Source organism: Mustelus asterias, chromosome 6, assembly GCF_964213995.1.
Source record: "Mustelus asterias chromosome 6, sMusAst1.hap1.1, whole genome shotgun sequence".
Lineage (NCBI taxonomy): Eukaryota > Metazoa > Chordata > Chondrichthyes > Carcharhiniformes > Triakidae > Mustelus > Mustelus asterias.
The window spans coordinates 42241592-42264923 of NC_135806.1; the positions used below are offsets into that span (position 1 = coordinate 42241592).

General features: G+C 42.9%; 1 protein-coding gene across 2 annotated transcripts; it reads left to right on the forward strand.

Annotated features, from left to right (window-relative positions):
• The first annotated feature begins 216 nt into the window (after positions 1–216).
• Positions 217–22914, forward strand: LOC144494831 (uncharacterized). Of its 2 annotated transcripts, none has more exons than XM_078214231.1 (6): positions 217–288; positions 1887–3134; positions 9991–10160; positions 12963–13089; positions 17793–17901; positions 21282–22914. In XM_078214231.1, exons 2-6 carry the CDS (start codon positions 2065–2067, stop codon positions 21753–21755), a joined length of 1950 nt encoding a protein of 649 aa, XP_078070357.1. In that variant the 5' UTR covers positions 217–288; positions 1887–2064; the 3' UTR covers positions 21756–22914. The 2 variants fall into 2 exon arrangements, with proteins under 2 accessions (XP_078070357.1, XP_078070358.1); XM_078214232.1 differs by having other exon boundaries at positions 229–288; positions 1894–3134.
• The last annotated feature ends 418 nt before the right edge of the window (positions 22915–23332 follow it).

Genomic DNA, 23332 nt, shown 5'->3' on the forward strand with positions numbered 1-23332 from the left:
CAGAGTAAATACTCTTGTCTGGCAGGACTCCATCCAGCCGGACTTCATGTTACTCTACTCCACTTGAAAGATGGCTGAGGCTGCCAGTAAGATGTCTGGGTTGAACCAGGTCCCATCTCCTCAGCCCCACTGAGGTCTGTGAAATGGTCTCTAAGGAACCAGTCACCTAGCAACCACCTCCTGTCCTCTCCGAGGACCGCCTGGCTCCGCGAAGCCGGGGGGTTGGAGGTCAGAGTTGGCGGCCGGAGGGTCCAACCGAGGAGGTGGCGGCGAGCGGATGCTAAGGATGTGAGTCCGGGATGAGGGTGGCGGAGGAGGCCCGGCGTGAGGGTGACTTCTTTAGAGCTCTACCTCTCGCGTGTTTGGGCGGGGGAGCGAAGGCCGCAGCCAGGCCGCCCCCAGAGGAGCAGTGAGTTTTCTGTGCCCTGCGGCAGTGTCGCCGCCCGCGGGGTTGGGGGGATGTCACTGCTCTCCCTGGCACCGCTCACGGTGCTCAGCTCAAGGGGAAGCCGAAGCAAATGTGTACCCGAGGTCGCTGGACTCTTGGGTAACCCGGAGACAGCACAGCCTCGCTCCCTGCAATTTTGCTGCCACTCTCTGGCAGACGCACATCTGAATGAATTCAGCCCTGAGCTGGCTGTGTGACTGCAGCTTTAGATACGTTAATTTCTGTCCTTCCTCACAGAGTGACTGTCAACGTCAAGGGAAACGTGAGGAATTAGCTGCGGATCAGAACCAAATAAATTGAGACACTGCGAAAACCCACTGAAATAAGTGAAATATGCCAAAATAAGTCATTTTGAAATGAGGGAATTTAATTTCCGTGAGGGAACTTAAAGTATCTTAGAGGAGCGTGAGGGGTTAGGATGCATGTACACCTGTATTAATTATAGAGAGTAATTGACTAGGTTATTGAAATATTTTGCTCAACTGCAGAGGAATTGTTAAAGTCTGAAACTTGCATGATCCAATGTCTTTTAGATTTGAAAATGAAATATGAGACTGGATTTTACTGTATGAATTATTTCATAAACCTGGGCTGCACGTCCATGACAGAATCATCTGCAATGGTTTATCTACCTGTACCATAATCTCCAGTGTCCCCCTGCCCAATCGATCTATCTATCTTTGCCCCTTCCTATTTCTCATTTGCTGCTGCCTCTTGATGACATCATCCAAAACACAGTTAATTTCCATATGTTTTCTGTGCTGACCACACCCAGTTCTACTTCCACCACCTCTTGACCATTCCATTGTCTATATAAATTGTCAGATTGCTTGTTGTTCATCCAGTACTAGATGAACAGAAATTTCCTCTGACAACATAATGGAAAGACGAAAGTCATTATTTTTTGTCCTGTGACAAACCCTGTTTCTTTGCCTTTGATTCCATGCTTCTCCTTGGCAGCTGTCAGTGAGACCGATCAAGATTGCTTGCAACCTTGGTGTCATATTTAATCCTGAGATGACCTTCCACCCACATATCCGCACCATCATTAAGACTGTCTATTTCCACCATTGCAGCATTGCCAAACTCTTTAAACAGCTCCACTATTAGTGGCCACCCGTCAGCTTCCATGGCTCGAGGTCTGAAAATCCCTTGTTAAACCTTTCAGTCTCATTATTCTTAAAAGCTATATTTGTGACCGGCTTTTGGTCATCTGGCCTAATATCTCCTTATGTGGCTCAGTGTCAAATTTTATTTGATACCACTCCTATGAAGATTCTTGTGACTACAATGTTAAAAGTTCTACATGAATGCAAGTAGTTGTTGTGGGTAGGTGCAAACGTAAAACTGTAAAGAAGTCAAGTATCTCTTCTATTGAATTTAAAGTAATAACTCCTACTTAAAATTTTAGTGACCACTTTCAATGGTTTATTTTCAGCACACAGGTTGAGGACAAGCAGCTTTCTTTAAGGAACGTATTGGACCATGGATTACTACAAACCTAAGACTTTTTAAAGCATGCATGGTGCTTGATTTGAGGATAACCTTCGATCTAACTTTGGTGTTTCATTTTAAGTCTTGACACAAGTGCAAATCCATTGAATCTTTTGGAAAAAATGGATAATCCTTCCTGCATTAAGAGTTGTTACAGTCACTGTAAAGCAGTTCTTCAGAAACTATATGAACAGCGAGCTATGGGTTTGTTTTGTGATATTGCAGTTGTCGTAGAAGGAAAGACTTTTTATGCTCACAAGAACATCCTGTCTGCATGCAGCAGCTACTTCTACGCAACCCTGAGCAAGAATAATCAGGAGTGCACAGTTGTTCTGGATATGGTTAGCTTGGAGGGCTTTAGCCATCTGTTAGAATTTTTTTATACGTCTCAGGTCCCAGGTTGTCACATGAAAGACTTCCTGTCAGCTGCTCAGAGTCTGAATGTTTGTGTACCAGTAAAATTTCACATGGAGAACAGTGGAATAAATGGCAATGGCCAAAGATCAGGCGAAGAGGTCTGTAAGGTAAAGAATGTTCTTGTAAAAAAACAAGAGGTGAAATTAGATTTAGAAGATCTGGAGTTGCTTAAGAGAATGAAGGAGGATAATTCTGTACAGGTGATGAGCCCACAGTGTAAGGCTGATGTGAACAATGAATTAGTCGTTAGCAGAAAGGTGCACAGTGCATGCCTGGCCAAAATCAAAACTCGACTGCAGACTGCCAGGTTAGCTAGGGCAATTGCTTCTAGCAGAAAATCTCGGCATCCAAAGACCAGACTAATTCATGTGAATGGGAGGAAGGAGAAGCAAGAGACTGTTGCCAAATCAGAAAATTGTAAGGTTCCATGTCAATGGACTAATGTTCCTGCTGTGCCTGAAATAGTGAATATCCCTTTGGAGGAGAGAGACAATAGTACCAGAAATAGCAACAATGTTTTGCCATCTTTGAATGTGGAATGCTCGCTAGCGACACATTGTAGCAGGCCAAAAAGATCAAGGAGGAAACCAAGGAAGGATTCTGCATTAATAACCGGGGGCCTTTCAGGCGATGGAGGTGACATTCTGGAAAGGAAACGAGTGAGATGTGAAGGCTGTAAGAAGCTGCTGGTGTACACACGCTACCTTTCCCATCAGGTTTCCACTGGTGAGGAGTCCTTCAGGTGTGATGTTTGTGAGAAATTATTCAGTTACAGGTGAGTTACTACCTGTACCGAATCCTGGGTTAACACAGCATTCTACCTAGTGCTCCCAATATTGATCAGATGTGCAGCCAGTTAGTATTCTTTTAAGTTCATGTTAAAATGTAGGCATCACTGGCATTTTTTCCAGGTGGGTCACCTTGAAGTAGCTTGTTACAATTGAGTGACTTTAAAGGACAATTAAGGGTCAACCATGTTGGTGCGGGGTTAGTGTCAATTGGAAGCCAGACTGGGTTAGGAAACAAGGTTTCCTTCCCTAAATTAGTGAAACAGATGGGTTTTTATGACAATCCAACATCATCTTGGTCACTTATACAGATATCAGCCTTTTATTTACAAATTTAAAAAAAAACATGATTTTCAGCTTCCCAATCTGCCATGATGGAGTTTGGACTTGTGTTTATTAGTCCAATAACATACTCACTACATTACCTTGATAGCTTTTGCTAGCTATTTTAGTGTACCTCAAGTTTGCTGTGTAATTCTCATCTGGATCTTGAGTTTGTCCTTGTGAGCCCTGTGTTCTCTTATAGAAAAGGGGAAGGGAAATCCGGCACAGGGGTACGTGCAGATATATGCAGACAGACACACATGTCAATCTCTGCAGACAGGTTAATATCTATCCCACAGCATTAAAACGGCCCAAGCTATGAAGAAGTTCCTCTGTAAAAATGTTGTATTTTACATCCTCATCAAATTCTCTGCAACTGAACTTCTCACAGTTGGCTAAACCACCCTTGTGCAGTATCATCTCTTTATGGTCCAGTTCAATAGGATTGTTGGCGCTTGATTTTACAGTGGCTTTTCAGCAATGGTTTCTCTTCACATACCTATGTTGTCACCTTGGGAATATTCCTCCTCTTCCTCATCCATATGCTACCTCATGACAGCATTTGATGATGGTGTGATTCCACATGTATGCTGACAGCACCAAACCCTGAATAGGATTTTCCGGGCTGCTGGCAGGATCTTCTCATCCCACCCAAGGCAACCCCTGCAACGGGGCGGGTGAGCTATGCTAAATGGCGTAGATATTGGTAGAACCGGAAGATCCTATCTGTTGGCAGCCAATGGCAAGCTGCCTCAGCCGCCAGAAAACACACAGAAGGGATGCTGGAACATCCCACCCTCTCTCTTACTTTCAGCTCCACTGTCTCTGGATTGTCAAACCTGCTTGTCTAGCCTCATTCTTGGAGAAGCTACAGTGGGGAGGTGGTGGTATAGAGGTTATACCACTAGACTAGTAATCCAGAAGGCCCAGGTTAATACTCTGAGGACATAGGTTCAAATCCTACCATGGCAACTGTTGCAATTTAAATTCAATTAATAAAAAATTTGGGATCTAAAGCTAGTCTCAGTAATAGTGACCATGGGCCCCATCTGGTTCACTAACTTAGGGAAGGAAATCTGTTGGGTTTACCTGATCTGGCCTACCTGTGACTCCAGACCCACAGCAATGTCGTTCATTCTTAACTGAAATGGCTGAGTAAGTCAGTCACTGGGATAAAACCACTACAAAGTCTACTAAAAGGAATGAAATTGGACTAACTGCTTGGTTTCCACCTAGACACCAGAAATGACCGCGGTAAATCCAGACCTTGCAAAGTCTGGGGGCTTGTGCCAAAATTGGGAAAGCTGTGTCACTGACTAGTCAAACAACAGCCTGACATTGTCATACTCACTGAATCATACCTTGCATATAATGTCCCAGACATCACCACCTCTGGGTATGTCCTGTCCCACCGGTAAAACAGACCCAGCAGAGGTGGCGGGCAGCATAGTGGAATACAGTCAGGAGGGAATTGCTCTGGAATTCCTCAACATTGACTCTGGACACTGTGAATTCTCATGGCACCCCAGGTCAAACATTGTCAAGGAACCTTCTGCTGATTACTACCTAATACCTCAGCTAATGAATCAGTACTCTGTTAAATATCACTTGAAGGAAGCACTGAATGCCCCCCCTGGATGGAGACTTCAATGTTCATCACTGAGAGTGGCTCAGTGGTACCATTATTGGCCAAACTGGCCAAGTCCTAAGGGCATGGCTGCTAGATTGGGGCAGGTGGTGAAGAAACTAATGAGGGAGAAACCTACTTGTCCTCGAACTCGCCAGTCTACAGAATCGGTAGGTGTGACCATTGCATAGTCCTTGTGAAGATAAAGACCTGTCTTCACATTGAGAATACCCTACATTGAGTGTGAAGCATTACCCATGCTAAATGGGATAGATTTCAAACAGATCTAGTGACCCAAGACTGAGCCATCAGCAATAGCAGAATTGTACTCAACCACAATCTGTAATCTCTTGGCCCAGCATATTCCCCACTCTACCATTACCATTAAGCCTAGGGATCAACCCTGGCTCAATGAAGAGTGTAGGAGGGCATTCCAGGAGCAGCATCAGGCATATCTAAAATTGAGATGTCAACCTGGTGATGCCAAACAACAGAAACAGCAAGTAATAGACAGAGCTAAATGATCCCACATGGATCGGATCTAAGCTCTGCACTCCTGCCACATCCAGTTGTGAATGGTGGTGGACAATTAAACAACTGACAACAGCAAGAGGCTCCACAAATGCCTCCTTTCTCACTGATGGGAGAGATCAATGCTAAAGCATTTTCAGCCATCTTCTGCCAGAAGTGGCAAGTACATGATACATCTAGGTCTCCTTCGGAGGTTCCCAGCATCATAGTTGCCAGTTTTCAATCAATTCAATTCACTTCACTCCATGCAATATAAAAAAAATGGCTGAAGGCACAATATTCCTGAAGACAATAGTACTGAAGATATGTGCTCCAGAACTAGCCAGGGCCCCAAGCTAAGCTGTTCCAGTGCAGTTAAATACCGGCATGTACCCGGCAATGTGGAAAATTGCCCAGCTTTGTCCTGTCCATAAAAAGCAGGACAAATCCAATCGGACCAATTACTGCCCCATCAGTTTACTCTCGATCATCAGCAAAGTAATGGAAGGGATTGTCATAATGATATCAAGCGGCACTTACTCAGCAGGATCTGCTCACTGATGCTCAGTTTGTGTTTCAGTAGGACCACTCAGCTCCTGACCCCATTATAACTAAACATGGATAAATGAGCTAAACTCAATTAATGAGGTAAGAATGACTGCCCTTGACATTAAGGCGGTATTTGATTGAGAGTAACATCAAAAAACCCTAACAAAACTGGAGTCAATGAGAATTAGGGGGAAAATTCTCCACTGGTTGGAGTCACATCCAACACAAAAAAAGATGGTTGTTGGAGGTCAAATATCTCAGTCCCAGGTTATCAATGCAGGAATTCCTCAGGGTAGTGTCCTCGGCTCAACCATCTTCAGCAATTTCATCAATGACATTCCTTCCATCATAAAGTTAGAAATGGGCATGTTCACTTACTGTTCAGCACCATTTGCAACTCCTCAGATACTGAAACAGCATATGCAGCAATACCTGGACTGTATTCATGTTTGGGCTGATAAGTGGCAAATAACATTCACAGCATACAAGTGCAAAGCAATGATCATCTCCAACAAGAGAGAATCTAACCATCTCCTCTTGACATTCAGTGGCATTGCCATTGCTGAATCCCCCACTGTCAACATCCTGCGGGGGGTTAACATTGATCAGGAACTGAACTGGAGCAACTGTGGCTACAAGAGCAGGCCAGAGGCTGGGAATTCTGTGGTGAGTAACTCAGCACCGGACACCTCAAAGTGTTGGGCAAGCTAATGGGGCTAAAGGTAGACAAGTCTCCTGGCCCTGATGGAATGCATTCCAGGGTACTAAAAGAGATGGTGGGGGAAATAGCAAATGCTCTAGTGGTAATTTACCAAAATTAGCTGGACTCTGGGGTGGTTCCTACAGATTGGAAAACAGCAAATGTGATGCCACTGTTTAAAAAAGGAGGTAGAGAAAAGGCAGGTAACTATAGGCCGGTTAGCTTAACTTCTGTAGTAGGGAAAATGCTTGAATCTATCATCAAGGAAGAAATAGCGAGACATCTGGATATAAATTGTCCCACTGGAAAGACACAGCATGGGTTCATGAAGGACAGGTCATATTTGACTAATTTTGTGAAATTCTTTGAGAACATTACATGTGCAGTGGACAATGGGGGAACCTGTGGATGTGGTGCATCTGGATTTCCAGAAGGCATTTGACAAGGTGCCGCACCAAAGGCTGCTGCATAAGATAAAGGTGCACGGTGTTACGGTAATGTATCAGCATGGATAGAAGATTGGTTAACTAACAGAAAGCAAAGAGTGGGGGTAAATGGGTGTTTTTCTGGTTGGCAATCAGTGATTAGTGGTGTGCCTCAAGGATCAGTGTTGGGACTGCAATTGTCTACAATTTACATAGATGATTTGGAGTTGGGGACCAAGTGTAGTGTGTCAAAATTCACAGATGACACTAAGATGAGTGGTAGAGCAAAACGTGCAGAGGACACTGAAAATCTGCAAAGAGATATAGATAGTCTAAGTGAGTGGGTGAGGGTCTGGCAGATGGAGTACAATGTTGGTAAATGTGAGGTCATCCATTTTGTAGGAAATAACAGCAAATGGACTATTATTTAAATGGTAAAAAATTGCAGCATGTTGCTGTGCAGAGGGACCTGGGTGTCCTTGTGTATGAATCACAAAAAGTTGGTTTGCAGCTGCAGCAGGTAATTAAGAAGGCAAATGGAATTTTGTCCTTCATTGCTCCAGGGATTGAATTTAAAAACAGCGAGGTTATGTTGCAGCTGTATAAGGTGCTGGTGAGGCCACACCTAGAGTACTGTAAACAGTTTTGGTCTCCTTCCTTTAGAAAGGATATACTGGCACTGGAGGGGTGCAGAGAAGATTCACTAGGTTGATTCTGGAGTTGAGAGGGTTGGCTTATGAGGAGAGACTGAGTAGACTGGGGCTATATTCATTGGAATTCAGAAGAATTAGGGGAGATCTTATAGAAACATATAAGATTATGAAGGGAATAGATAAAATAGAAGCAGGGAAGTTGTTTCCACTGGCAGGTGAAACTAGAACTAGGGGGCATAGCCTCAAAATTAAGGGGGAGCAGATTTAGGACTGAGTTGAGGAGGAACTTCTTGTGCAGGGTTGTGAATCTGTGGCATTCCCTGCCCAGTGAAGCAGTTGAGGCTACCTCATTGAATGTTTTTAAGGCAAGGATAGATACATTTTTGAATAGTAAGGGAATTAAGGGCTATGGTGAGTGGGTGGGTAAGTGGAGCTGAGTCCACAAAAAGATCAGCCATGATCTTATTGAATGGCGGAGCAGGTCCCAGGGGCCAAATGGCCTACTCCTGCTCCTAATTCTTATGTTCTTATGCCCACCATCGACAATCACAAACTGGGAGTGTGATGGAATACTCTCCACTTGCCTGGATGAGTACAGCTCCAACAATACTCAAGAGGCTTAATACCATCCAGGACAAAATGGTCCACTTGATTGGTACCCCATCTACCATCTCCAAAGTTCATTCCCTCCACCACTGACTCAGTGGCAACAGTGTGTACCACTACTGGATGCACTGCTGCAACTCATCAAGACTCCTTATGAAGCTGCAAACTCTTATCAATTAGAAGGGATACCTGGGAACACCACCACCTGCAAGTTCAACTCCAAGCCACACACCATGCTGACTTCAACAATCAAAGGGATTGTTTACTTCCATCTCTGTGGCATCACTCACCTTGGCCCCTGCCCCTCGTCCATGCCTCTGCCATCTTCTGACTTGACGATTGAATGACTACCTGAAAAAAAAAGGAATTGCTGGCTCTACAGGGTAAAGGTGTGGGAGTGGGACTCGCTGAGTTCTTCCAGAGAGCTGGTATGGACGTGTTGGATGAATGAGTTCCTCCTGTGCTGTAACTATTCTTACAATTGCATTCCAATGTTTTCTGGAACAGCCTCTGATTCTCCACCTGATGTAAACTTCTGTTTATCCGAAGTTCAGCTGCTTATATTTATCCAGCGCCAAGTCCCATCCATCCACCATGCCCAACATTACTGACCTACATATTTCTATGTTAAAATTGCTCTATAAACGCAAGTCCTTGGGTAAAAAGTAATTTTGGAACGGTATACAGATAAAGCTTCAATAAGAAATGTGGAATAGTGAGTTTCAATATTGTTGGACTTTTTATTTGACTAATGCAAGATAAATAGGTGGAACAATGGGGAAATAATGTGAGAAAAAAGATGAATAGGAAAGTAAATTGGGGGACTTTTTAAAGGCCCTTAAAGGATAGAAGGATGTAAATTTTCCAGCAGACTTCTGGTAACCTGCCACATGATTTGTCCAAGAACCACTAACTATAACATTGGGTCAAGGCAGGGGCAGTTTGTTGGCACTGATATGCTTTTTAGTACTTTTTAAAAATTCATTCAAGGGATTTGGCTGTCGCTGACAAGGCCAACATTTGTTGCCCATCCTGAATTGCCCTTTTTGAGAGCAGTTGACTCAACCACATTGCTGTGGGTCTGGAGTCACATGTTGGCCGGATCAGGTAAGGACGGCAGATTTCCTTCCCCAATGTATTGGTGAATCAGCTGAGTTATGACAATTGATAGTTTTAAGGTTACCATTACTGAAACCAGCTTTCAATTCCAGACTTTTCAATTTATTGAATTTAAATTATACCAGCTGCTATTGTGGGATTTCAACCTGTATTCCCAGAACATTAGTCTAGGTTTCTGCATTGCTAGTCCAGCGACACTGTCAGTATGTCACCATTTCCCCATACCGAGCAGAGAAAACTTGGTTCCGTTCAGCTGTTGTACCTTTGTGATTTTCAAACCACCTACTAGGGGTTAATGAAGTGGCTAATTAGACGTGACTGTTTCTCTAGCTGCCAGCTAAGCCAGCACCAGAAAACTCATCACAGCAAGAAGTTATATCAGTGCGATCAATGTGGGAAGCAACTCAAATCTATGGAGAAGCTGCGTGACCATGTGGCGTACCATGGAGATGCCAGGCCCCATCAGTGCAGTCTGTGTGACAAGGCATACAAGGTGAAAAGTAAGTACGAATAGCCAGCAGCTTGATTATTTTCAGGTTAATGTGTTGTATGATCATCTGTGGTGAGCACTGCTGCCTCACAGCGCCAGGGACCCGGGTTCAATTCCCAGCTTGGGTCACTGTCTGCGCGGAGTCTGCACGTTCTCCCCGTGTCTGCATGGGTTTCCTCTGGGTGCTCCGGTTTCCTCCCACATTCTGAAAGACGTGTTGGTTAGAAGCATTGGCCATACTAAATCCTCCCTCAATGTACCCGAACAGGCGCCGGAGTGTGGCGAATAGGGGATTTTCACAGTAACTACATTGCAGTGTTAATGTAAGCCTACTTGTAACAAATAAATAAACTTTAACTTTAACTTGGTGGTCTTACAATTATATTTCACAGCTCAGAACATCACAGTGGTGAAAATCCATGTAAATGCCTTGAGAGATAAAATTCACTGTTATAGATTGTCCATTGATTGTTGGCCTGCATTTATTTTCTACTAACTTCAGTGGTAAAGAAGATTGAACAGATTGTACAATAGGTGTCTCTTTCGTTTTGCTACACCTTCCCTCGCCACTGTTCCACACAGACTCTGGTTTGAGACTTGAAGACCTTCAGTTCCTCAGCAGCATGTGGCTCTGGTATTAGAGGAAATTCTCAATGTTGTTTCATTGGGATACCTCCCTACAGTCATGATTGACTGAATTCATTTGGCTATATCCCTACTTCTGTATGAAGGCCTTGTAGCGGCTGACACCTGGTTTGCTCCCAATTGTTTTATGCCATTGTGTAAGCTGAATTTTACACCTTCCCTTTTTGCATTTGATTTTTGCTAGCACTGTGCTATAAAACCTTTTGTACGTAATTCAAGACTCAAAAGGTCTTAAAACCGGCCTGTGCAATACGACATTGGAATATGGGCCGGTATGCTTGTACTTAAAATCCAACAGATTTACAAGCAATATTGAAAGCTAAGTTGTGGCAAATGAATTTTAATATGGACAAAGTGTGGGGTCATTCACTTTGGACTTAGAAAGGATAGAAGAGGTGACTTTCTAAATGGTGAAAAGCTGGAACAGTGGGCGTTCGAAGAGACTTGGGTATTCATGTACACCAGTCATTAAAATGTAATGGAGTGGTGCAGAAAATAATAAGAAAGGTGAATAGAATGGTGGCCTTCCGAGAACACTCACACAAGATGAGGGTAGAAGTTATGTTACAGGTATACAAAGGCCTGGTTTGACCACATTCCGGACATCACACTTTGGATTTACCAGAATGATACCATGACTTCAAAGATTAAATTATGAGGAAAAATTATACAAACCCGTTGTATTTCCTGGAATGTAGAAGATCAAGGTCTGATTTGATTTACTTTTTCAAATTCTTGAAGGAAACTGATGGAGAATTTAGAGAAACGAATTTCACTGGTGGGGAGTTTAGGACTAGTGATGCAGCCTAAAAATTAGAGCCAGAAGTGAAGTTAGAAAACCTTCCTTCATGCAAAGGGTGGTAGAAGCTTGGAAAACTTTGGGGGGGGGGGGGCGGGTGGGATGGGGGTGGCGTGGTGTCAAGATCCTGGTATGTGCTCCCTGTCTTGGAGCTGAGAGTGCTGCCACTGACCCTAAGCTGACATCAATGGCCTTGAAGAACCATGATATGCAATTATTTGAATGGTTTCAACGTTGGTGTAGGAGCTAAACATTTCACCACCTACGCCATAAATTATCCTGTGCCAACTGATGACTGCTGACTCTGGCCTTTTCTTTTATCATAGGGTCAGATTTCTACACTTCCCTGGAATTTAAAAGATCACCTCCGTGTCAGAAATCTGTTGTTTCTTTCTCTTAACATTTTGTGAAACTATTTTCCAATGATTGTTGTGATTCCATTTTATAAAATGGGAAACGGAAATGGTTTGAGTCCACAGTGCAATAATTTTTGAATTGGGTTGTGTTGCTAAAAAGGGCTTCACAAACATGAGCATCATATAAAGCTGCATATTGGCCCTCACATTGTGTTCATGTTCTGAGTTTATGATTTATGATAAATCATATTTTAACATTTTTCAATCTGGAAAGCCCTGCATAAATATTCATCAAATTCCTATATATTAGACAACTTAATACAAAATGTTAAACATGCAAAATAATTTTTTTTTGATGGTTAAAAGTTTCTAAAATGGATGTTGCATGTTGTTTTTGTCTCCCTCCACTGGCTCAGTGGGTCAAGGCTACAGCCAGTGAAATATTGATAAGGCCCTGTTCAGTTCTTTGTTGACTCAGGTAATTGGTCTCAATGCTGCTGGGCCAGGAAGAGGAGAAAGTAAACAATGTTCTTACTCCTGGTTGCTCCTTCTGCTTCTGTTAAACTGCCGACTGAAATGACCTAGCAAGCCACTCAAATGCATCAAAACTAACTAGGGTAGAAAATAAATTCTGGCCTTGCCAGTAGTCCCCACATTCTCACAATTAATTAAAAAGAAAATTAGCCTGTGTGGATGTTTGTGAAGACAGGGTAAGCCTCTACTGTGATGATCCTTTCCCTGGCTGAATAATGTGCCACTGTTCGCTGTTTGAAGTCACTGGGGAATAAGTGGCCACTTGTGTGAGCTAATGGAGTGCTGCTGGTGTCCTTGAAGTAACACCCCTGCAAGCTTTGGCTGCGAGATGTTTGGTGCTGTGCACAGAGTGTGCAAAAGATGGCAGCAATTGATTTTGAAGTTCCTGTGTTTTTGTGTATTCACACTGTACTGATTGTATTGAAATCTAAATGGCCACCACTGCACTTCATTAACAAGAGTTTAAAATACATTTCAGATGATCTAACCCAACACATCCGTGTGAAACATATAGAAGCATCAAAGGGCAAACCACCCCTGGTGCAACTGTGTGAATTCTGTGGTCAAGCTGTGAAACACTACAAGAGCCACAAGATTTTCTGCAGGTAAAGAGTCAAATAAGTGGGGTTCCTGGGTTGTGGGCAGTGGGTAACTTGCAGTTGCCTTTAGGTTTGATGAACTCCAATGAAGTTGAAAGAAAACTGACATTTTTAGAGGATCCGAATGTCCCAAAATATACGACAGCAAGTTAAGTACTTTTGAAGTTTAGTCACTGTTGTAGGAATTTGAGTAGAGTACAATCTCTCAAAATGCATTGATAAATGGCCAGATAATCTGTTTTAATTGTACTGGGGGTGGAGGGAGCTCCCTGGTTTTCTTCCAAATAATGCCATGGGATCTTTATGTCCACCTGAGGGAGCAGACAGGGATTTGGTCTCAGCCAAAATAAAGCCCCAGTGCAGCACACCTTCAGTACTGCAGCATAGCATCATTCTAGATTTTGTGTTCACGTATAGGTCTTGAGACTTGAACCCACAGCATTCTTTCTTGGGAGTGAGATTTCTATCAGTGAGCCACAGCTGATAACTAAAATGGTAGGTTGCATAAACCTGGGATTTTTTCCCTTGAAGGGTTTAGAAGATTGAGGGTTTATCTAATCGGCATCTGAAAAATTGTAATGATTTCAAAGGGTATATATGAAGAAACTATTTCCTTTGCCGGGGAATCAAGAACAAGATGGCAAAATCTTTTAAGATGAGAACAAGGCCAATTAGGAGTCATAGAGGTTTACAGTATGGAAACAGGCCCTTCGGCCCAACTTGTCCATGCCGCCCTTATTTTTAAAAAAAAAAACCCTAAGCTAATCCCAAGTGCCCAGATTTGGCCCATATCCCTCTATACCCATCGTACCCATGTAACTATCTAAATGCTTTTTAAAAGATAAAATTGAACCCGCCTCTACTACTACCTCTGGCAGCTTGTTCCAGACACTCACCACCCTCTGTGTGAAAAAATTGCCCCTCTGGACACTCTCCCCTCTCACCTTAAATCTATGCCCTCTAGTTTTAGACTTCCCTACCTTTGGGAAAATATATTGACTATCTACCTTGTCTATGCCCCTCATTATTTTATAGACCTCTATAAGGTCACCCCTCAGCCTCCTACGCTCCAGAGAAAAAAGTCCCAGTCTATTCAGCCTCTCCTTATAACTCAATCCATCAAGTCCCAGTAGCATCCTAGTAAATCTTTTCTGCACTCTTTCTAGTTTAATAATATCCTTTCTATAATAGGGTGACCAGAATTGCACACAATTGGTAAGTGTGGCCTGACCAATGTCTTTTTCAACTTCAACAAGACGTTCCAACTCCTGTATTCAATGTTCTGACTGATGAAACCAAGCATGCCAAATGCCTTCTTCACCACTCTGTCCACCTGTGACTCCACTTTCAAGGAGCTATGAACATGTACACCTGGATCTCTTTGTTCTGTAACACTCCCCAACGCCCTACCATTAACTGAGTAAGTCCTGCCCTGGTTCAATCTACCAAAATGCATCACCTCGCATTTGTCTAAATTAAACTCTACCTGCCATTCGTCAGCCCACTGGCCCAATTGATCAAGATCCCGTTGCAATTGGAGATAACTTTCTTCACTGTCCACTATGCCACCAATCTTGGTGTCATCTGCAAACTTACTAAGCATGCCCCCTCTATTCTCATCCAAATCATTAATATAAGTGACAAATAACAGTGGGCCCAGCACTGATCCCTGAGGCACACCGCTGGTCACAGGCCTCCAGTTTGAAAAACATCTCTCTACAACCACCCTCTGGCTTCTGTCAAGGAGCCAATTTTGTATCTATTTAGATACCTCACCCTGGATCCCGTGAGATTTAACTTTATGCAACAACCTACCATGCGGTACCTTGCCAAAGGCCTTGCTAAAGTCCATGTAGACAACATCAACTGCACTGCCCTCATCAACCTTCTTGGTTACCCCTTCAAAAAACTCAATTAAATTTGTGAGACATGATTTTCCACTCACAAAGCCATGCTGACTGTCCCTAATCAGTCCTTGCATCTCTAAATGCCTGTAGATCCTGTCTCTCAAAATACCTTCCAACAATTTACCCACCACAGATGTGAGGCTGACTGGCCTGTAGTTCCCAGGCTTTTCCCTGCAGCCCTTTTTAAACAAAGGCACAACATTTGCCACTCTCCAATCTTCAGGTACCTCACCCGTGACTATCAATGAATCAAATATCTCGGCTAGGGGACCCGCAATTTCCTCCCTAGCCTCCCACAACGTCCTGGGATATACCTCATCAGGTCCTGCAGATTTATCTACCTTGATGCGCTTTAAGACTTCCAGCACCTCCTTCTCTGAAATATGTACACTCCTCAAGACATCAATATTTGATTCCCCAAGTTCCCTAACATCCATGTTTTTCTCAATACTGATGAGAAATATTCATTTAGGATCTCATCCATCTCTTGTGGATCCGCACATAGATGACCTTGTTGATCCTTAAGAGGCCCTACTCTCTCCCTTGTTACTCTTTTGCCCTTTATGTATTTGTAGAAGCTCTTTGGATTCTCCTTTGCCTTATCTGCCAAAAAAATTTCGTGTCCCCTTTTTGCCCTCCTGATTTCTCTCTTAACTCTACTCCTACACCCCCTATACTCTTCAAGAGATTAACTTGATCCCAGCTGCCTATGCACGTCATGTGCCTCTTTCTGCTTCTTGACCAGGGCTTCAATATCCTGAATCATCCAGGGTTCCTGACTTCTGCCCTTCACTCTAAGAGGCATGTGTTTACCCTGAACCCTGGTTAACACACTTTTGAAAGCATGCCACTTACCAGACATCTCTTTTCCTTCCCACAGACTCCCCCAATTAACTTTTGAAAGTTCCTGCCTGATACCATCAAAATTGGCCTTGCCCCAATTTAGAATATTAATTTTTGGGACAGACCTATCATTCTCCATAGCTATCTTAAAACTAATAGAATTATGGTCACTGGTCCCAAAGTGATCCCTCACTAATATTTCTGTCACCTGCCCTTCCTCATTTCCCAAGAGGAGGTCAAGTTTTGCCCCCTCTCTAGTCGGGCCATCCACATACTGAATGAGAAATTCCTCCTGAATACACTCAACAAATTTCCCTCCATCCAACCCTCTAATACTATGGCTGTCCCAGTCAATGTTGGGAAAATTAAAATCTCCGACTATTACCACCCTATTTTTCTTGGAGCTATCTGTAATCTCCTTACATATTTGCTCCTCAATTTCCCGCTGACTATTTGGGGGCCTATAGTACAACCCTATCAAAGTGATCTCCCCTTCTTATTTCTCAGTTCTACCCATATAGACTCAGTGGCCGAACCCTCGGATATATCCCCTCTCAGTACAGCCGTGATGCTTTCCCTAATCAAAAGTGCAACTCCCCCTCCTCTCTTACCTCCTGTTCTATCTTTCCTATAGCATCTGTACCCTGGAACATTAAACTGCCAGTCCTGTCCCTCCCTTAGCCATGTTTCAGTAATTGCTATAATATCCCAGTCCCACGTACCCATCAATGCCCTGAGTTCATCTACCTTGCCCATCAGGCCTCTTGCATTGAAATAAATGCAGTTTAATTTGGACTTCCCTTGCTCTCTGTTTTGCTTCTGTCTGGTACTAGGATTACTGACACTGCCTTTACTAATTAATGTGCTCTCTTTAACTTCCGTGCTGTCCTCAAACATCTCTTCTGTCCCCCTACTGCTTTGGATCCCACCCCCCTGCCAAATTAGTTTAAACCCTCCCGAGTGGCTCTAGCAAGTCTCCCCGCCAGGATGTTAGTCCCCCTCCAGTTCAAATGTAACCCATCCCTCTTGAACAGATCAGCCCTTCCCCAGGAAAAAATCCCAATGTTCCAAAAATCTAAATCCCTGCCCCCTGCACCAGCTCTCAAGCCAGGCATTCATCTGCCTAATCCTCCTATTCCTACACTCATTAGCACGTGGTACCAGTAGTAGTCCTGAAATTACTACCTTCGAGGTCCTGCACGTTAGCCTTCTGCCTAACTCTCTATATTCACTTTTCAGGACCTCATCCCTTTTCCCACCTATGTCGTTGGTTCCAATATGTACAATGACCTCTGGCTGCTCACCCTCCCCCTTAAGAATGTCCTGCAATTGCTCAGAGACGTCCTTGACCCTGGCACCAGGGAGGCAACACACCATCCTGGAGTCTCGATTGCGGCCACAGAAACGCCTGTCTGTGCCTCTAACAAGCGAGTCCCCTATTACTTCTGCTCACTTGTTCTTTGCCTGACCCTTTCCCACAGCAGAACCAGCTGTGATGTCACAGGCCTGGCTACTGCTGGTATCTCCCCCTGACAGGCTATCTCCCTCAACAGCATCCAAAATGATAAACCTGTTTGAATAGACACAGGAGACTCCTGCACCACCTGCCTGCCTCTCCTGGCAGTCACCCATCTACCTGTCTGAACCTGTGGTGTGACAACCTCCCTTCAACTAATGTTTATCACACTCTCTGTCTCCTGGAATATTCAATACTGAGAGATTAATAAATATTTTTAAGATAAGGTTCTCAAAGAGTATGCTCAAAGGAAGGTAAGTGGAATTGCAATACCCATCAACCATGATCTATTAGAATGAGCAAACAAGTTCAAAGGGCTGAATGGCATACATCAGTTCCTCTTCTGCGTTGGGGTTATTTTGGACCTGTGAATTTTTTATGCCAAAGAAAGTTGGATTACTTCATTCTTGCTAACATTTCTTTCCTCCCCCATTGCTTCACAGTGGCATTAAGAAGTTCCAGTGCAAGTTTTGTCTGCAGGCATTTTATCGTTTGTCTGAGTTGAAGAGACACACGTGGACCCACACAGGGGAGCTGCCTTATCAGTGCCGAGTAAGGACTTTTTGAAACCATACAACTCTATAATGGTGATGGTTTATTTTAGGTGAACGTTGGTGTAAAGGTGATGATTTATTGTAGGTGCTGTTTGTGTGAAGGGGATGATTTATTGCAGGTGTGGTTTGTGTCAAGTTGATGGTTATTGTAGGTGGGGTTTGTGTAAAGGGGATGGTTTATTTTAGTGTGGTTTGTGTAAAGGTGATGGTTTATTGTAGGTGATGGTTTGTGTAAAGGAGATGGCTTATTGCAGGTACAGTTTGTGTGAAGTTGATGGTTCATTGTAGGTGTGGCTTGTGTCAAACTGATGGTTCATTGTTGGTGAACATTGGTGTAAAGGTGACGGTTTATTGTAGGTGTGGTTTGTGTAAAGGGGATGGTTTATCACAGGTACAGTTTGTGTAAAGGGGATGGTTTATTGTAGATGGGGTTTGTGTAAAGCAGATGATTTATTGTAGGTGAATGTTCATGTAAAGGGGATGGTTTATCGCAGGTACAGTTTGTGTAAAGGGGATGGTTTATTGTAGGGGTTGTGTCAAGGTGACAGTTTATTGTAGGTGATGGTTTGTGTAAAGATGATGGTTTATTGTAGATGTGGTTTGTGTAAAGGGGATGGTTTATTGTAGGTACGATTTATGTAAAGCTGATCTTGCAGGTGGGTGTGTAAACGTGCTGATTATTCACCCTTTTCTAGAGCAGATTGGGTTGTATGCATAACAAATACTCTCATTAGACCCTCCCTCATCAGGTAGAACATGGCTGGATCCAGATTAAATTAATTCGACTGCTGCTTGGACCCTTTCTCAGACTACTCCTTATTTCTGAAGTATGTTTTGTTTTCATAACTGTTGGCCTATGTCCTGTGTCTGACTGAAGTTATCAATTAGAGCTGAATTGGTGACATTTTTGTATTGTAGGTCCATGTCCAATTTAAATTGGATTGAGACTGTACCAGTTGCATTGTATTCAGACTTGAGGAAACTTTTGATCTATAGTGAACTTGAACTCATCTTCCCAGAAGTGAAAAATCATTGTTTCTGGCCCCCATGTTCCCCAAAAATCAGTGAATACATTTGGGACCAGCCAGGAGTCAGGGCCCTGCTGGTCTGTATAGCTCAGCAGTTTCTAGATCAGATCATCACATTTTTAGAGGAATCATGTAGATGGGAATTCTAAAATGTAACCTGCATTTCTCAAGTTTCTTCTCTTATTGCATCCACAGTGTTTAAATTTGGTGACAAAAGGTCTGTCTTCCTTAGTAGCAATACTGTAGGTTTAATGTCAGCACAAAATGATGAGGGATGGTGATTATATATATTGATGACATTTATACAAACTGTATGGGGCTTTGCACATATCACAACAATGTTGGGCTTTACTCAACACTAAGCAAGACTAACACAATCAAACATACAAAAACGAAAGGGAGGAAAGTCCAGCTAGTCCATCTAGACACCCATTCCCGTGATAGCTGAAGCATCGTGACTCAACATTTAGTATCCGTTGCAGTCGGGTATTATCGTGGAGAGGCAAAAAACAGAAAAATACTTGGGGTCAATAAGGGGCAGAACTGGATAGCAGTCAATTTCAGGAGTTCTGACCGCCTCCAACTCTTCTTTCTTACCCCCACACTCTTGTCTCCCCATTAGACTGCCACTCTGAATAACATGCCTCTGACCTGGATGAAATCTCCCAAAAAATTAAAACAAAGCTAATTAAAATATGGCTGCAGTGAAGGAAAAACAGAAAAAACTTTACCTGTCCCCAGCTGACCATTGAATGGTTGGTGGGTCTTCACTTTGACTGGAGAAAGTTTGATGTGGCGTGAATCCTTTTTATTGCTGAACAGTCTAAACTGATTTCCATGGGTTGTGATGACACCTGCTTTGATTTGACCCAGTTATATTTGATCTGATGACTGTGGCTGTCCTGATAGCCTTTATTGTTCTTTACATATTTTGTATTGAGGTGGGAAGCTCTCTGAGATTTAAACTCATTGTTCCCGTGCATTTGAGATCGCTGGTCATTATATTGTAGGAATATGCTGGTGACCATGGCTTTCATTATTGTGACAAACATTGTCCAAATTGGGGTAAAATAAACCCTATACACCTACCAGCAAGAGAATTACAAGTAGTGAAAGTAATTTAATTTAGTTGGTGTTATGGTGAGAATTAAGATAAACATAGCCAGTCAGGAACTGTGCTCAAGTTGCAAGGCCTTCTTGGACAACTCCTGTGAATTCTGGTGATAGTTTTATACAACAGTGAAATGTCTGGCATATGTTGGTTTTAAATCAAAACAGAATGCTTTGTAAATAGGTAAACTTACCCAATACATTAAACAAAGTTGATCTTCGCCTTGGCTGAATGGGAATACTGAGTCCCAAGGTTGTGAGTTCAAGCCCCACTTGAGACTTGAGCACACAATCTGAGATGCAATTTAAATGCACTACTGAGGGAGTGCTGCACTATCATTTGAATATGATAAACTTAGGACCCATTTACCTGATTAGATGGATGTAAAAGATCCCATGGTACTTTGTCAAAGAGGAAAAGGAAGTTCTCTGTGTCCTGACCAACATTTATCTTTCAACTAACATCATCAAAATGATTGTCTAGTCATTCACTCCACTGCTATCTGTGGGAATGTGATGTGCACAAACTTAGTCCCCTCTACGATACCCTCTTTCACAACTGCCATAGCAATCCCTGATACTGTGCCAAGCATGTCACATGTGCTCTGCACTGTTCCTGTTGATTGTAATACTGTCATCCCACCTATATACACAACCGTCTCCGCTGCTTTAGGAAGGCACAATGATAAGGTGATCAGTCCACTTCCGTCCTTCAAGTCCCTTCTTACTAGCCCCCATGTGGATATGCTGCAGAGTCCTTTTCACCAGACAACGGTGAAAACACATCAGTGGTACATAATTGGTTAGAAAATAGAGTAATTATTCCAGGGATTGATGGACTTTTCTCTCCTTTTTATGGACAAAATCATGTCTCTTGCTGCTTTTCTTTATTCATTTATGTGATGTGAGCGTCATTGGCTAGACCAGCATTTATTGCCCATCGATAATTCCACTTGAGAAGGTGGTGGTAAGTCACCTTCTTGAACCACAGCAGCCAGGTAATGTAGATATATCCACAGTGCTTTCAAAGAGGAAGTTCCAGAATTTGCCCTGATAATGAAGAAGTAACAGTGATAGAGCTCCAGTCAGGATGGAGTGTGGTTGGGAGGGGAACTTGCAGATGGTGGTGTTCCCATGCATCTGCTGCCCTTGTCCTTGTGCCCCCCCTCCACCCCGCCATGCTTGTGCCCTCCCCAACAGTAATTTTGTATTCACCTGCAATATTCTGGTTTTATACTAGGTATGTGGAAAGCGCTGCCGTCATCCCAGTAACCTGAAGAAACACATTAGAACAGTTCATAAAGAGGAGATCCGAGTGCAGATCGACAAGGAGCATGCCTCCCCAAAGCTTCTGAAGGACTTTCTACCTCGAGAGATGGAAAATGATCACTTGGTCATGGGGAACAGCAGCTTCCTGGACATAACTCAATCTGATGTTCGGTTGGGTGGCTTAGTGCCCTCTACGATACCCTCTTTCACAACTGCTATAGCAATCCCTGATACTGTGCCAAGCATGTCACATGTGCTCTGCACTGTTCCTGTTGATTGTAATACTGTCATCCCACCTATATACACAACCGTCTCCACTGCTTTAGGAAGGCACAATGATAAGGTGATCAGTCCACTTCCGTCCTTCAAGTCCCTTCTTACTAGCCCCCATGTGGATATGCTGCAGAGTCCTTTTCACCAGACAACAACCTTAGAGCAGAAATGACTTCATAAATTGACTCTTAAACTGGGAGAAACACAATGCACAAGATGAAATTATCCACTAGGTCTGCACTTATTAACATATTTTCCTTCATATTGTTGATTTCTGCTGTCATATGCAAATTAACAGAACACTTAAGATTATTGTGGTCTTATTTTCAATTTGAGCTGCTGCATTATATTTTTCTGTATTCAATGTTTGTTATTGATGAAAGCTTGCAAAGGCATTCTCCTTTCCCCCGTCCCCTCCACATGGGTCTAATAGATCTGTTAAAATATGCATGAATTTGTTAAGTTGCTGTTAAAGCGGTGCTCAGTCCTAAAAGGAGACCAGAGAAGAGAAGTTGATTTACTGATCCACCTTGCTTCCCGATTCTCTTCTCTTCTCAAGGTAAGGTGTGTTGCTACAATAGAACATGGGACTCTCCAGTGTAAGATTTAACAAACAACATAGGAAAAGTGCATAATTGTGCTGGGTGAAGCACATAGATTATGGATTTCTCTGGAAACTGTCCATGTTTTTGGAAGAGCAATGGGCTATGGTTAGAATGTTTGCTTTCCTTTACTATCATCAGCCTCTGTGATAAGGGGAAGGGATTCTGCATCCCTGGCAACAATAGTGTTCATTTTGTGAGCCAAAAACACTAAGATTAAAGAATTCATTGCTTTCCCAATTTGGATTTTAAAATGCCACCATTGCAAGTTTTGTAATACTGTCATCCCACCTAGTGCTGATTGTTGACCCTGGCTCCCCACTGCCCTAATCAAACTAATGTGCCTTTATGGCCAGCCACTGTGTTAGTATGCAGTGGCTGTTTGCTGCCTGTATTGTGGGGTAGGTGCAGTATGCTGTACACAGGTCCACTTGTAGTTCTAGAAGTTTTTTGATGAAGTATTTTTTTAAGTCACATAGGAATTATCACAGATATGAAATTATTTTTAGTATGTTTAAGTTGTTACTATAAGTTAATTTCGGAGGGAAAACTGTCAGCATATTCAAGCCATAGAAACGAAAAACTATTTTTTTAATGAGGTTAGTCCAGTAATGAGCTTTGAGAGGCTGGTTAAGTTATTACAATAGCTAAACTGCTTCAAGGCTAATACTTATTGGAATGTTCAAAAGTGTACTACATTTAAAAAATAAATAAAACATTTACATTTTTAATAATTCTGTCCTTGTGTCTTAAGTTGCAATGAAGGCATTTATAACAACAACTTTCATTTCTATAGCACCTTTAATGTTGTAAAATATGGAAATAGTACTTCACTGGAGTGTTATCAAACAAAATTTGAAATTGAGCCATGTGATGTTATGGCAGTTTGTGGTCACTTTACACAAAGTGGTAGATTTTAAGCAGGGGCTTAAAGGAGGGGGGGAGCAAGTGAGAGATAGATTTAGGGAGCTTGGGCAGCTGGAGACATGGCCGCTGGTGATGGAGTGATTAAAATCAGGGATATGCAAGCGTCCAGAATTGGAGGGGTGCAGATATCTTGGAGGATTATAGGTCTGGAGGAGGTTAGAGGTAGGAACGGTGAAGCCATGGAGGGACTGAAAACCGGATGAAAATTTAAAACTGAAGT

What these genes read in the sequence shown, in the direction of transcription:
- LOC144494831 (XM_078214231.1), top strand. Translation starts at nt 2,065, where the DNA reads ATGGATAATCCTTCCTGCATTAAGAGTTGTTACAGTCACTGTAAAGCA. An exon ending in GAGAAATTATTCAGTTACAG is followed by an intron (nt 3,135 to 9,990) that starts GTGAGTTACTAC and finishes CTGTTTCTCTAG; the next exon opens with CTGCCAGCTAAGCCAGCACC. An exon ending in AGCCACAAGATTTTCTGCAG is followed by an intron (nt 13,090 to 17,792) that starts GTAAAGAGTCAA and finishes ATTGCTTCACAG; the next exon opens with TGGCATTAAGAAGTTCCAGT.